The sequence below is a fragment of the Ceratotherium simum genome, chromosome 18 (assembly GCF_057802395.1).
Source record: "Ceratotherium simum simum isolate JZ-2026a chromosome 18, ASM5780239v1, whole genome shotgun sequence".
Classification (NCBI taxonomy): domain Eukaryota; kingdom Metazoa; phylum Chordata; class Mammalia; order Perissodactyla; family Rhinocerotidae; genus Ceratotherium; species Ceratotherium simum.
The window spans coordinates 38,338,650-38,354,488 of NC_141917.1; the positions used below are offsets into that span (position 1 = coordinate 38,338,650).

Below are 15,839 nucleotides of genomic sequence, written 5' to 3' on the forward strand. Positions count from 1 at the left end.
CATATCCTTCATTGAAAAGGAAACATGTATTCACAGGTCTATGTTAAAAGTCCCCTCATCAGAGACTTTACATAAAACCTCTACAAGTACCACATTTTCTTTTTTTTTTTATATATATAATATATATTTATTTATATTCATGGATTCTTATTTTATTCAGTGAGTTATAACCCATTACATCATTATTTGTTTTTTTTGTTTTTTTGTTTTTTTTAATTTTTTGTTTATTGCAGTAACATTGGTTTATAACATTGTAAAAATTTCAGGTGTACATCATTGTACTTCTATTTCTGCGTAGATTACATCATGTTCACTACCAAAATACTTATTACAACCCATCACCACACACATGTACCGAATTATCCCTTTCACCCTCCTCCCTCCCCCCTTCCCCTCTGGTAACCACCAATCCAATCTCTGTCCCTATGTGTTTGTTTATTGTTGTTATTATCTACTACTTAATGAAGGAAATCATACGGTATTTGACCTTCTCCCTCTGACTTATTTCACTTTGCATTATACCCTCAATGTCCCTCCATGTTGTCACAAATGGCTGGATTTCATCGTTTCTTATGGCTGAGTAGTATTCCATTGTGTATATATACCACATCTTCTTTATCCATTCGTCCCTTGATGGGCACTTAGGTTGCTTCCAAGTCTTGGCTATTGTGAATAACGCTGCAATGAACACAGGGGTGCATGTACCTTTGCAAATTGGTGTTTTCAAGTTCTTTGGATAAATACCCAACAGTGGTATAGCTGGATCATATGGTAGTTCTATCCTTGCTTTTTTGAGGAATCTCCATACTGTTTTCCATAGTGAAAACTGTGACTCTCTTATGATACAGATTTATGTGTTATGTATCTGTGATTCTTATGTATTTATGATACAATTAATACACACATTACATATTTGAGACATATGCATATCTATAGCTTTCTTTCTTAATGGCGAGGCAGCAAGGAGTATTGTGGAAAGAGCCCCACTTTTGATCAGACAGTTTGTGTCCAGGCTCCAAGTTATTAGTAAGGTGACATTAGCCAAATTGCATAACCTCTGTAAGCTTCATCAGTAGATACAATGTTGTATCCTCTGTAGATGCAATAAAACAAGATATCTACCTGTACCAGTCAGAATCCCAACAGGAAGCTGATGGCCCATGATAAATATGATCGTTTCTATCATCCACAAGTAGATTACTTACAAAGGTGTGGTTATAGGGGAACCATAGGTCTTAGGTCTAGCGTAGTAACCTGGATGTAGTGGCACTGGAGCTGTTATACATCCCAGATCCAAAAGGACGAGAGCAAGAAGCGATGGTCAGAACCTGGTAGGAGAGCCCTTTCTAGTTCAGCAGATTTGACTGAGTCATGGCCTTCTGTTGAGGGACGTAGGCAGCCCAGGGGGCCCATATGGGGCTGGAACCAAGGGAAACCTTAACCTTGCCCTCCTGCCAGTGTCCTGCTGGGGCTCCCCATTGGCCAAACCCTACCAGAAATTAGAAGACAAGGAAGCATATTGACGGACTCCATACAGGTCGGCCTCCTGGGGCAGAATGCAAGGTAGAGAAGGGCGCCATGTGACTCTGGAGGCTCCGAGGAAAGCTATCTGCACCCTACTTTTTAAGCTTATTATTTGGATTAAGTTAGCACAATGCAGATCTCCATGGAAAGGCATTCATTAGATATTTTTTCCCTTCTTTCTTCACCGTCTTGACTATTATCCACTGTTAGAAGATTGGCCTTCCAAAAGACACTCCCAGTCACAAAGTTATTTCATTGAGTGACCTTAAGATTTTGACAGAAAAGTAACTCCACAGCCTGTTCCTTAGCCCGACATTAATCAATTAATCTCCTCCTTTTAGAATCTTGCTAAAATTCAAATTTATTGAGCTAAATAAACAACTTTAGACATGTAAGTAGGCAGTAAGCATTTCTAGTATTATTTCTTTGAAATTTTATATAAATTATAGGCAAAATAAATCTGTAGGGATATGTGTTTGGATGTGTGTGTTTACTGGAGAGAAGAATTTCTGCATTTCATAAGAAAAGAAGAAAGTATTTTCTGAAGAAAATACTTTCAGTACGCTCATACTTTCCAAGTAATACAAAGGAAAAAATTCTGTTAATGATTTTCATTTCTTTATAAACACAAATGAGATTTCATCCTTTCTCTCTGCTCTCTCAGGAGAGAAGGGCCTAATTAAGGAAAATTGATAAGATTCAAAACACATCAAAAGGAGCATCCATTCACTAATTAATATACATACTAATTACAACCATTAGTTTCTTTCTTTATAAAAGATATAATCACAGAGTTCTACTAGTGTTGTGCCTCCTGAGCGAGTGATAACATCTAGGAAAGAATAAATTGATGAGCAAGAAGTGAATTATCACAAATAGACCATAATCAGACAGAAATTCATTTTCTATTCTTATTTTATTCTGATTTTTTTTTTTTAGCATTATGTGATCCCCTATGTTAGAAGCTTAGCCTGATGACTAGGATATAAATTAGTGAGGCTGCCTTTTTTTATCTGTTAAGTGAAAATATTAAAAATTAAAATAACTTCTATGCTAATCTGATTTCCAGAGTGAAGGAGATAATAAAAGTCATTTAATATCCTAATCACATTCTTCCCAACAAGTAAACAACACAGAATGAGAGAAAAGTTGGGGGGACATTTTAGGGAACAGACTGCTGTATCAGAAAAAATAGAAAGTAAAATTTAAAGGAAGATATCTGTTAGGAAAAAAAAAAGAGGGGACCAGTCCTGTGGCATTATGGTTGAGTTCACATCCTCCGGTTCGCAGGTTCAGATCCTGGGTGCGGACCTACACCACTCACTGCTGGCCATGCTGTGGCAGCGTCCCACATACAAAATAGAGGAAGATTGGCACAGATGTTAGCTCAGGGCCAATCTTCCTCACCAAAAAAAAAAAAAAGAAAGAAAAGAAAGAAAGAATGAGAAGTTTGAAAAAATTTTGTTGGAAAGTTTCAAAAATGAATAAACCTAATTAAATATAAATGTTTCAGGCAAAATGTAATAATTCAGATATTATAAACAGATTCCAGCCAATTTTGTGTGTTGATTTCCTTGCTGACCTTGAGACACGTGTGTACAAAGACATGAAGATCAATGTGTAGAAATAAGGCAGCTGTTTTAAAAATGGCTAGAAACTGGGCTGAAACAAGGGATGTGAAAACCTGATGGACATATTGTGCTCCAGTCATATACAACAAAAATGTTTATTTCACAGTGAATGGGAATTTTAGAGCTAGAGAGGAAAACTTTTCATAAATAGGATTAAATAATAAAATTCAAGAGAAGGGAATTGATGATTTGGCAAGTTAACAGAATGGGTTATCTGGTGCCATGGGCTCCCCCATGCTGCGTCACCCCCAACCACTGCCATAGTGATGGGAGTATGTGTTCTCCCTCAACTGTCTGAGACCAGGGAAAGGTTAAGAACCACTAGGTTTGCATATCTTGCTTATTTGATGTTACAACCTACATGTTTAATGCTTTAGTGTGGAGCAGGCTGATCTGCAAATGAATTCTTTCCATATTTTGTCTATTACATAAATTTAAGGTACGTACCTCCTTCTATTTCTCAGAACATTTCAAGAAGTTCAGAAATTTAAGAACAGAAAGGAACAAATAAAGCAGACCATCTGCAGAAAAGCGACGGGTTATTTTCAGGTTCTTGAGTCAAGCAGAGCTCAGTGCTAATAAATAAATTTAAAGGAATTCCTATCCAAAGTCTATTTCATCTTTTAAGGTCTAGCTCAAATACCACCTCTTCTGTGAAGCTCCTAATCAAAATTAATCTCTCTTCCTGGTGTTGCTACGGTTCACTGCAGAACTTCCATTTAAAATTCAGTTTATTCCTTGTACCTTACTTACCTTGTACCTGAACTCCTGAAGGGAAGATTCCTACTCTCGTCTTTAACTCCCGTGCATCACCTTGCACAGTGCCTGATGCACAGTTACTTATTGGTAAATTTTTAATGAATGAACAAAAAAAAAAGGGCAAAAAGGAAAATATTTTAGGATTATATATGGTTTTTATTTTAGGTCAAAGTTTAAAATATATATAAAGAGGCAGATACAAGAAAAATTTATAAAAGAAGAACTGTAGAATGGCTATTAAGTGAAATAAGAGATGTCTTTCATCATGATTTTGCAGAAGATGAATAATGTTCGATTGGGAACACGGTGAGGAGACAACTTATTTATAAAGTTAGAAGACAAAACATTCAGTCGTGGCTCAGTGAAGCTGGGTGACATCACACTGGGTGACATCAAGCTGATATGATCAGGGAACTTTGCTTTATCCCCAGTCTGTAATAAATCCAGTTTCTCTGTCTGCAGCCCAGATATCTTTCCAGGATTTAAACTGCCGCATCCCTCCCCTGCTTAAAACTCTTTAGCAGCTGCTTACTGCTTGTAAAATGTAAAATGAAGTCCAGTCTCCTTTACAAAGGGAGCCAGCTGTCTCCTCAGCCCTTCGTCCTTCTTCAGTGCCACCATTGGAAGGTCAAGGAGACCCAAGCCCCAGCCTCATGGCCCACCATTTTTCATTGCCCACCCTTTCTCACCTCAAGATGATTTGCTCCACGGCCTGAACTGTGTGCTGTCACTTCCACACTTCATGCTTTTGCTCTTTCCTTTCTCCAGTAAACTGGGATTCTGTCTTCCGCTCTCTCCCCTCATACCTATTCATCTAATTCCCATTCTTTTTTTTTTTTTTTTTTTGTGAGGAAGATCAGCCCCGAGCTAACATCCGTGCTGATCCTCCTCTTTTTGCTGAGGAAGACCGGCTCTGAGCTAACATCTACTGCCAATCCTCCTCCTTTTTTGTTTGCCCCCAAAGCCCCAGTAGATAGTTGTACGTCATAGTTGCACATCCTTCTAGTTGCTGTATGTGGGACGCGGCCTCAGCGTGGCCGGAGAAGTGGTGTGTCAGTGCGTACCCGGGATCCGAACCCGGGCGGCCAGCAGCAGAGTGCACGCGCTTAACCGCTAAGCCACGGGGCCGGCCCTAATTCCCATTCTTATTTTAAATCTTAGTGCATGCCTTCCCTGCTCCCAGCAACTTCCCTTGACTCCTTTGTGCTGCTGCTTTGTGTTACTGTATAATGCCCCGGGCATGTGTTTATCATCGGATTGTACTTTTCTATGTATAGTCTTCTCCATTACTCTGTGTACTTCTTGAGGTCAGGGGCTATGTGGCTTGTTTGTCTTTGTGTTCCTAGCATAGTGCTTGGCAGATAAATAGGAATGACTGTATTGCCCATATTATAACTGCTTGCTGGATATTTCCCCTTGAAAAGCCTGCTAATACCTTAAAATCCATATATACAAAGTAGAACCCATTATTGCTAAATTTTCTAACCAGCTTCTCAACTTCCCCAATCTATGCAGTGATTTTACATTTGGGAAAGACTTCAAACCTGAGTTGTAGTTTTCAGTTTCTTTTCCTTTTTCACTGTAGTCATCAGCTCCCCGGTATATCTTTTCACTGTTTTCTCCTATCAATACCTTTGTTTCCATGCCTGTATCATTCATTCTCTCCCCCAGAGTACACCAAAAGATTACTAGTTATTCTCTATGCTTCTGATTTCTTCATTGCTCCCAATCTGTTTTATATAATGCCAGATTTATTCAGCATTATCATTATTACACAATGTACAGAAACTGAAATCAAAGGTAAGCAAAAAGGAAAAAAATCACCCATAATATCCCCACTTAGGGTTAACTACAGTTAATCTTTTGGTGTATAGCCTACATTTCTGTGCATATAAAACTTTAAGATCATACTATTTATACCACATCAGTTTTCCTGAAGTGGAGTTTTGATTATTCCTTGCTCATACACGTGGAGTTATTAACAAATAAAGACATGGCATTCTGCAACATAGAGCCCATTTTACCTTACTTCAATTACCAGTACAAACCACTGATTGAATAAAATTATTATCCAAGCTGTTTCTTGAAAACAGCTTGGAGTTGCTTTTCCCACTATTTTGCTCATTCAGTTCAATTGATTGGCCTTCTCACCAGCTCGGCCTTTAGTCTGTCTTTCAAGGCTTTACTCCATGGCCTTTTCCATGATAGCTTTCCTGACACCTGAGTCAGACATGATATCTGTCTTTACTCTGGGTTTTGCTCACCCTGTCTTTGTACCACCCAGGCTGCCTTGTCCTACAGTTATTTGCATAACTGTGTTATTTCCCCTAGTAAAATGCAAATTCTGTCCGTGTTTGGGAATCTCACATCTTGTGCAGAAACACTTGATACATACTGAATGAAAGCAGTGACAAAAAGACCGAATGGTCTAACTTAGTGAAGAGATTATATGTGGGCTGTGGAGTAGACAGTGCAGTTACAGCATCAGATTTCTTACAGGACTTTGGACAAGTGCTGGATATCATTCAGTTCACGGTGAATTTCTCTTCTCTATTGCTAAAGAAAAACAGTGCCTCATTACTGGGTCCTAGAGTTAGGGAGTCAGAAAACAGACATGTGCCAAGCTTGAAACTATCACAAAGCTGCCATATCGGTTTGAAAATAAAGGTTGTCAGTACAATCAAAAGTTTTTATCCATGAAATTTCCTAACATACCCAAGAGAGTTCCAGACAGCTAAATTTCATCTATTGCCTTATTTTCTCTCTCATAACTTTTTTGTATGTGTGTGTGAGGAAGATTAGCCCTGAGCTAACATCTATTGCCAATCCTCCTCTTTTTTTTTTTTTTTTGCTGAGGAAGATTGGCCCTGGGCTACCATCCATGCCCATCTTCCTCTACTTTATATGGGACACCACCACAGCATGGCTTGACAAGCGGTGTGTGGGTCTGCGCCCGGGATCCGAACCCGTGAACCCCAGGCCGTCAAAGCAGAGCACACGAACTTAACCACTATGCCACCAGGCCAGCCCCTCTCTTATAGGTTTTAAAGCAAATTGGTTTATTTTTTATTAAAATTTTAGTTATCCTCCTGGGAACATAAGTAATTTTTGTCTCCTTTTAGATGGCGTCATTTTTCCTTCTTCAGAAAGCCCCCATCAAGTGTATCATTTGCCTATTGATATCATTCTTGCTCTATTTCTTTTTTGGATTTTTTGTTTTCTGGACATAAATGAACCTCACTGTTAACATTAACAACCTATGTTTGTCTGCTGTAGTAATAAATAGCCACAAAATATTCTGTATGCCATATTGTATAACTACCCTAATGCCACTAGTAATTTGTGTATCCAAGCCCTGCCAGTGGACCACATTAAATGGTAGTTTGTTTTTCCTTTATTATAATACATGCTTCGTCGTTTAAGACACCTGAATGCCTGTGGCCAGTTTTATCCTTCAACCCACAACTGTTGTGTTTCCTTGTGGGCTTCATAGACAAAGGAAAAATTGGCATTTTTCTTTATAGTTTCAATCTCAGTCTCTCGCTCTTCTTCTCTCCTCCCCCCATGCTCTTTCTGTCTTAAATTACTATAGTTTACTTAAAGATTGTGAGTCTCATCTCCTCTCCATTAACTTCAAATGCTTTTTAAGTGTCAATGATCATGTAATATTTGGGGATAGCAAACTCCTCCAGTTGACTGTGGAATAGAGTGATAGGGATGTGATGGGACATAACATAGGCGTGAGGAACTTCAGGTTTGAATTATGAAGCATCCTGGTATGCCATGCCAGTGACATTGGATTTTGTTCTGCAAGTGAAGTGGAGGCCATTTGTATCACTCTAGCAGGGCAGAGATTAGTCTTGTAGGAGGGATGATAGAGATAAGCGTGGAGACAGATAGTTATAATGTTGTTACAATATCTAGGTCAGTGTTTCTCACTACAAAAAGAAATGTGTTTGACATTGTGACTTGGGAAAAAGCAGTGCTTACTTTGTGTGGCATAGTCAATATTCTCTGTCCTATTCTAGTCTAATTTCATTGAAAAATGCTAGCCTGGACAATGTAAATTAATTTCAAAACCCACTAATTGAACACAACCTACAACTTGAAAATCACTCATTTAGATGAATGGTCATAAAGGTAGTGGCATCAGATGGGGAGAAGATGCAACTGGGAATAAGTAGGAAAATAGAAGCAAGATAACTTGATGATTTATTGATTTGGGCACATGCGAAAGCTAAGAGTGACTGAATTTTCTTGTTAGGAGAGTGGGCAGATGATGGTAATTCAAACTGAGATATTGATAGAGTAAAAAGGAGCAGGCCTAGGGTAAAAAATTAAGTTCAGTTTTGAGTATACTACATTTGTGATTTTTGTGGGAAAATTACAGTTAGGGAAAGATGTAAGGATTGGAGATACAGTTTAGGAATCAGCATGTGGGTGATAGTTAAAACAATGGGAGAGATTGAGATAATTGAGAGTTTGTAATCATAAGAAGAGAGAACACTAGGAGTGAATTGTGGATAAAACCAGCATTGAAATGGGAGGCCAGGATGCAGTGAAAAAGATTGAGAATTCATAATCAAGGGCCAACTAGGGAGTGAAGAGATAATGTAGCTTCAAGAAAATGAACAGTCAGCTATATTGCATTCTGGAGATGTAGTGGATAAAATCTCCTGAATTCATCAACTAGGAGTCCATGGGCAACTGTTATCAGTACTTTTCAGTAGACTAGTAGGGTCAGAAGAATGATGGCAGTGGGTTGAGGAAAAAATTAGAAGTTATAATGTATAATAGACCATCTTAATCAAAGGTCAACTTTAAATTGTAAACAATAGAGATGATAGTATGTAGCCTGGGTATCAGTTAAGCTGAGCATATCTTATTCAATGTTATGTCCACAGTATAGAGGACATAGTAGGTGTATTGACTATACCAAAATTTCATAGAGATAGAACAAACATAAATGCATATTGGGAAATTTAGAGTAGAGATACATGTGGACTGGTATCTGAAATTGGGAAGCCATCAAGAACCAAAATAGTAGTAAGACCTGCCACTCTCCCTACTTCTCTCCAAGCACTGTGGTTTTCTTTGTGTCTGCTCCATTCTCTTTTTGTTGGTCTCTTTTGTTTTCTGTAATCTAAATCCTAGAGGAGCTAGCCCAATTGGCTTGGTAAAACACCTTTATCTCCCTTGGGCAGAACCTTCAAGCTGGGTTGCCTCCAGCCTTGGCTCAGAATTATAGATGGCTTAGTTTACCCTTGGTCCGATGGGTAGCCAAGATTTATACAAAAACCAGGCTAACATATTTTACCTGCTCAATAAAATATATCTTTACACAGTTTGCCACAAAACACCTGATTAGATCTAGACAATTCTAAAGCATTTCACTTTATACATTCTCTAGTTCTTAACAGAGCACTTAACAATTTGATCTCCTAAGAAAATATTTATAACTGGTCTACATACCACATAGCCCATTCTTTTCCTTACAGTAATGTTTCACCATTGGGTGTCATATATATATATATACATATGTGTGTGTGTGTGTGTATTTGTGTGTGTGTATATATATACACACATATACAAATACATATGTGTGTGTGTGTGTGTGTGTATACACACTTGTATGGTAAGAATTAACCAAGTAGACAGGCAACCTTGAGTCATTCTTAGGAGTTTAAACTTGATACAAATGTAATTATCACTAGGTATTTGAGCAGTCGATTATGTAAGGACCTAAGTTCTCGTTGGTGTATGTCATCTGTTTCGTTTTCTTGTATTGTGCTATTTCAGGAGAATTTAAGTATGGGGAGGAAAAGACAGTGGCACACATCGATCTTTGAGACGCTGTGCTTACACTCCGGGTTATCTATTTTGAAGTAATTACCACTTCTCTAAAGCTTCTGTCTTGAAATAATTTTTAGGAATTAAAATTAATTCATCACCTATTCTACTCTGAATATTATCATGGAAGTTTAAAAATTCATTCTTGGGAAGTTCTTATTGCCCAAGTAAGTTTATTTGAGGAAATGAATTATCACGCAAAATGTAATTATTTCTTTCTAAAAGGCTTAGTAATTGCTGTTCTTTAATGTTATATTTTCGCTTCTATTGCTTAGCTAAACTTAGACTTGCATTCTTATGTGAAGTATAAGCGTAAATAAGAACATATTATAGTCAAACTAAGTAGAGCAACCAATGATAAGAAAAAAATGCAGCACTGATTATAACAATAATAATGAGAAGGCAGGCATGGGAAAGGAACAGTGGCAGAAAGTGAAGTAATTTCTAAGAGTGTCACTGATCAGATTGAAGTAAGAGTGATGTTAAGGGGCCGGCCCGGTGGCGCAAGCAGTTAAGTGCGCGTGCTCTGCTTCAGCGGCCTGGGTTCGCAGGTTCAGATCCCGGCGTGCACCGATGCACCGCTTGTCAAGCCATGCTGTGCTGGCGTCCCATATAAAGTAGAGGAAGACGGGCATGGATGTTAGCCCAGGGCCAGTCTTCCTCAGCAAAAAGAGGAGGATAGGCAGATGTTAGCTCAGGGCCGATCTTCCTCACAAAAAAAAAAGAAGAAGAAGAAAAGAGTGGAGTTAAGAAGTCCAGAACCTAAGGAGCATAAAGTTGAAGTTGGTGTGTTCTTTCACAGTAGGCTTCATGTACCAACTGCTGTGGGAAACGTTTGCAAGGCCGAAGACACTGGGGTGCTTCCTATAACTCAGGCAGTGCTTTATGTGGGGTTAGAAAAAGTTAAAGAGGAAGGAAGGGGCAAGTTAGGGCATGACATAAAATAATCACCTGTTTGGTGATGCAAGCTTTTCTGTGTTTAGTAATGAGAACACATTGTTAAATACAACTAAGAAATAAGTCTTTTGTTATTGATTCCCTTGAGCTACATTTTATATCAAATGGCATTTCTAAGCTGATTTAAATGCTTTTTGAATATTTTTGAATGTTTTATGTTTCTGTGTTTTGTGTTGTAGCTATGAAGATGGCCAAGTGGGAGATGCAAATATTAACACACAAGAAGGAGGCATTCACAAAGAGATCCTTCGAGTAATTGGTAATCAAACTGCTACTGGTTAAAGGACCACCATTTAATTAACATGATTTGAAAGCCTTCCTCGGGTTCAAAGCTGGATTTTGAACTGAAGAAGATGATAAAATAATTTATTGTTATTATGAACAAAATTAACCCTTTGAATACTGATTTTTTTCTTAGTATTTCTAAGTATCTCATTAAATACCTAAAATGGTATAAAATTTATCAATTGTAGGGTTATAGAAGCTAGTAATAAAATTACAACAGCACTTAAACTGAAGTTTGGGTTGCTCACACAATAAACAGATTGAAAAAACAGTTTTGTGCTGATATTTTTATATTAATTGGAAATTTGGTATTATATACTGACATTTTAGGGTACCAAAATAGAATTGAGAACATTTTATAATGACATCTAAATCTGTAAGATACTTTGCAATAAGTATAATGTTTGCACTTTCTGATGTGCTATATAATTAGTGGTATGAACATTCGAATGTTTTAGGGAGGGATGTTTCCTATTTTGCTGTTTTCTTTATACAAAAACGAATAGGTCTTAGATGCAGTGCTTTGCCCAAAAGTATGTAATATACATATCTATAGATTCATGCATCAAAATGTGTGATGGTGCATATATGTGTGTACATACACATATATGTATGTTGACAACAGAGATGGCACAGCTCCACAATTCTGTTCTCATTCAATGAACAGAAAATAATATTCAGTAAGCAGTAAATCTGGACATAAACCAAGATATGAGCCAAATTTACCACCATTCAATCACTGAAAATATTTGTGAACAATTTTTCTATCTGTTTAAAGAATTTTTCCCTTGAGTTAAAGTTCAACTCTTTTATACTGTTATCTAAAAGTCATAAAATTTGGGGAACATAGATACCCCTGGTAGACTAAATCTATATTCAAGTGATCATATGTTGGAAAGGAAGGCCTCAGAATTTAAAGAAACAGTGTATATTTTTTATTTCCTACAATGGAACATTTTTAAAATTTATTTATACCACACCAGCATTTTTATATTTTTTCATCTAATACCTCTGCTATTTTTTTTCGTATTGAGAAAGAAGACAAACTTTGAAGTTTCTTTTATATTAAAAGAACACAACTAAGTTTATAGAGAACAATAACACCAGCTCTCAGCATTCTCCTTTCAAAAGTCATGTGTTCATCAAAATCATTTCTGTTTCTTTGGGTCCTAAAGTTCTTCTTATTCATTACAAGTTTTAATTGACAGTGTTTATTTTCCTACATGATGTCTTTGGAATAAGGCCATTCATGAGAGCAGTTTAATTAGTGAGTCTGCCACTCTATTCAAACCCTGAATCAAGGCTCATATCTGATTCTAATTTGTTTAGAAAGAAAAAAATAAAAATGTATAGTCATTTGCAAGTATAATGTTATAACTTCTGTGTTTATTTCCTTTGGCATAAAAGGTGAGAAAAAAGGTCATACACATTGTTAAGGCTTGCTATTTAGGGAGTATTTACTAATCATTTGTTTTCTTATGTTGTAAATAATTGATATGCCACTTATTTCTGCGAAAGTAGACTTGAAGTAGTTGGGATGTTAATCATTGTGATGGGATCCACTTAAAACATTGATCTGTTTTGACTTGTGCCTCTGAACGCAAAGCCAGACTGAGGGATAATACTGACATGGTAGGGCCAAGATATAGTATCTTAGTGACCAGATATTTGAAGACTTTACATGGGACAAGAGGATACTTGCTTCTTTCTGCCAAGACTCCCTATGTCTTCCAAATCCCTTTGTGTTTAAAAACATTTTTAAGGAACAAAATTATTTTTTCAAATTAATTTTGGGTGACATTCTATATATGACATAAATATGAAGATGTAATAGCATGATTTGGAAATTGAGGTCTTGGAACCCCACCTGCTTGGCCAATAGGACCACTGAGGCACCTCTGAAAACTCTCTATAGTGCCTCCAAGCATAATTTGAAAACCACTGACCCTAATCCATTAAGACTTGACTTAACAGTTGAGTGATGAAAGGAGTATAGTATTAGAATCGGAACCGGAAGGGTAACTTGGAAGACGCAAGGAAGATGATTTAGAGGAGGAAAAACTGGCATAATGTAAACTTCTGCCAACTTAAGAATAAAACAAGATTCACCTATCAGAGCAAGGAAAGTAGTAGATAGTTTTAATACCTGCTAAATATTACAGACAGTAGACATCTTTTATGGTAATAAAATAAGATGTCTTCTAATGATAAGTAATTGAATTCCATTGCAATACAGAATGACAGATTTTAAGTTTGTTTCGAAAAATTAAGTGTCAGAACCTTTGTAAGCAAATATTCTAAGTAGAGCCATTCTTTTCATTGAACTTTTGATATTGAGAATACTATAGTATACTGATGTTTATTTCTAAAGAATCTAATTTCAATACACACCATTAATAAATGAATATCATGCTTCCAAAATCCAAGAAGGTCCTTAAAATTTAGAAATTTAAAGGTTATTATCATGCCTTGATTCATTTACCCTGTTGAGATATTATCTATTGACTTATTTGATGATTCTGAACATGTGGTATTGTATTGTATTTATATAATCATTTGAAGTCTGTTCACTGATGCTTTGTAATAGTTATATTAATTGTGTAGCCATTACTGCTTAATATTAACCCACAGAGCAAAGGCAATCATTTATTTTCATTCTTCAAGTAGAGGAGGAAGAACCTAATTTATTAGTTCTAATTTTTCCTACATTACTGATTTTGTAAACATTTCACTATGAATAATTTGTCCTCTTTTTTTTTTGTTGTCTACTGTATTAAAAAAGAGAAGAAAATGATTGAACATTCAAGAAGAGAAAAAAGTAATAATATACATAGAACCTAGTGCTACAGAATACATTGTGGTAAGGTACTTTGGGTGCCTTAGATTGAATTATGTTGAAATGATTTTTATTTTTGTTGCTCAGCAAATCTCAGTCAAGTGTTGGATTTGAAGGTGGTTTTTAAATTTAAAATTTAAATATAAGAGTTGTCACATCCTTAAACTTTCTATCAAATACTATGTGATATAAGAAACCAACCCAAACTATTGTTAGTGCTCTGAATATTTCTCATTGAAAAATTTAAGGGTTTAGAAAAGAAATTCCTCAATTATTCTCCCCTTTGCTAAAAGAAAAGAAACCTTTAATGTGCAAGTCTATAAATCTTTAATGTCACTGAACGAATTTTAGCAGTGCTTTATACCATGATACCATAACTTGCAGTAGGGCATGGGGTGTCAGAAAGTTTTAAGGAAAAACTCATCATCCTTATTAAAATCTGGATGACTTCCTCAGATAGTAATGTAATATGTCATGAAGGGCCAATTCAACCTTGGACCATCTACCATCTAAATATGTGGATTTCATGGTGGCACTTGAAGCACACTAAAAATATTGTGATGTTATTCTATTGTCCTGCTGAATTCTTCATTATAACACTACCTCAAGACAAATGATAGACTGTTTGTTAAGGTAAATTGGGTTTCCAGTATAAGAAACAAATAAAATTTCACAAATAGAAGTCATCAAATAATACAACAGTCTGGACATGGATATTGTCAGTTAACTCTTGACGATGCATTAATACAGATATTTCAGTCACTAGTGTTGAATGACATAGTTAACACCCAATGAGTTATGTGAAGGGGTTTCAAGTTGCAAAATTTGAAAATAATTAGTTCCTTTTAAGATTGGTTTTCTACATGGGCCAATTTTATGTCCTTTCACCAAAGCCACAAACAATTGTCCACCCTAAACAATTAAAGGATTAAAATACCCAACTGCTATGCCAGAATGGCAGACTGAATATTCAAGTGTTTTGGCATTGAATGCCTGCTAAATTTTTGCCACATTATATATAAATTTGATGTATATTATTACCCAGTAAATTTTTCTTGGGGATTTTGTATACACTATGATATATTAGGGTAAGTTTTTGTAGGTCAAAAGAATTCAAGTAGTTTTTAGACAAAACATATCCATGAGTGTGAAAAAGCTGTGTTGAAGAATAGATTACACATTTACCAGCAAGTCAGTAAAAAATATGCTTATTTACATAGTCAACATAATTTAATGTTCTGAAAATAGTTTCTTCAACCCGCCCAATATTTAATGTATCATTTGAGATTTTAAAAACTGCAGCCACTCCTTTATGTAAACATTAAGATATGCCTATGTTTCTTTAACTATACAGCCTTCTTTACAATAAATTTCTTGACTTTTGTGCACAAAATAGTATTGCAACCTGCTATTTAGCCTTTGGTGCCTTAGAGTTATTATAAACATTTAACAATATGTACATAATGTAAATACTGCCAAGAGATCACTAAGGCCAAATATTTTCTCTATTCACTTTTTATTGCACTTGCTTTCTATTGCTACTTAAGCCTCTTTTATCCAGCTTTGTAATAGTTCTAACATTGTAGCCAATGTAAATGTTTACTTTCAATAAATCTGAATTTGTTCAACAAGTATGGTATATGTGGGCACTATTTTGAAAACTCGGATAGGCCTTAGGTACTCCTCGTGATGAATCTTGCCTCTGGGGACTAGGTATTTGAAATTCTCAACAAACTCTAAAAATGATATTGCCGTTTTCACTTATTAAATACTTTTAAAATAAGAGGGAATAAAAGAAAAAACTCTTCTTGCCAGTAGTCCCCAAATAGTTGCAATAGATTTTACTTGGTCGTGTGAGCGCCATTTTAATTTCAAATTCCATCAAGAAGTATAGGATTGAAATAAACGATTTTTGTACATTTTGTTTGTCTTCTCTATTTATAAACGCCTAGGCATAATATCCAAAGGAGCATTTCAAATGAGCCATCCTGACTTTT

The 15,839-nt window shown here is 36.1% G+C and overlaps 1 protein-coding gene across 3 annotated transcripts in view; it reads left to right on the forward strand.

Moving 5' to 3' along the window:
* PARP8 (poly(ADP-ribose) polymerase family member 8) overlaps positions 1–15,613 on the forward strand; it is a 171,920-nt gene extending 156,307 nt beyond the window's left edge. For 2 of the 3 annotated variants that reach the window (XM_087443264.1, XM_014781621.2), the window contains exon 27: positions 10,901–15,608. In XM_087443264.1, the coding sequence (XP_087299390.1) occupies positions 10,901–11,003 (103 nt within the window). In that variant the 3' untranslated portion in view covers positions 11,004–15,608. Of the gene's footprint in view, positions 1–10,900 lie in introns of all 3 variants that reach the window. The other variant, XM_087443265.1, reaches the window with a different exon arrangement.
* The last annotated feature ends 226 nt before the right edge of the window (positions 15,614–15,839 follow it).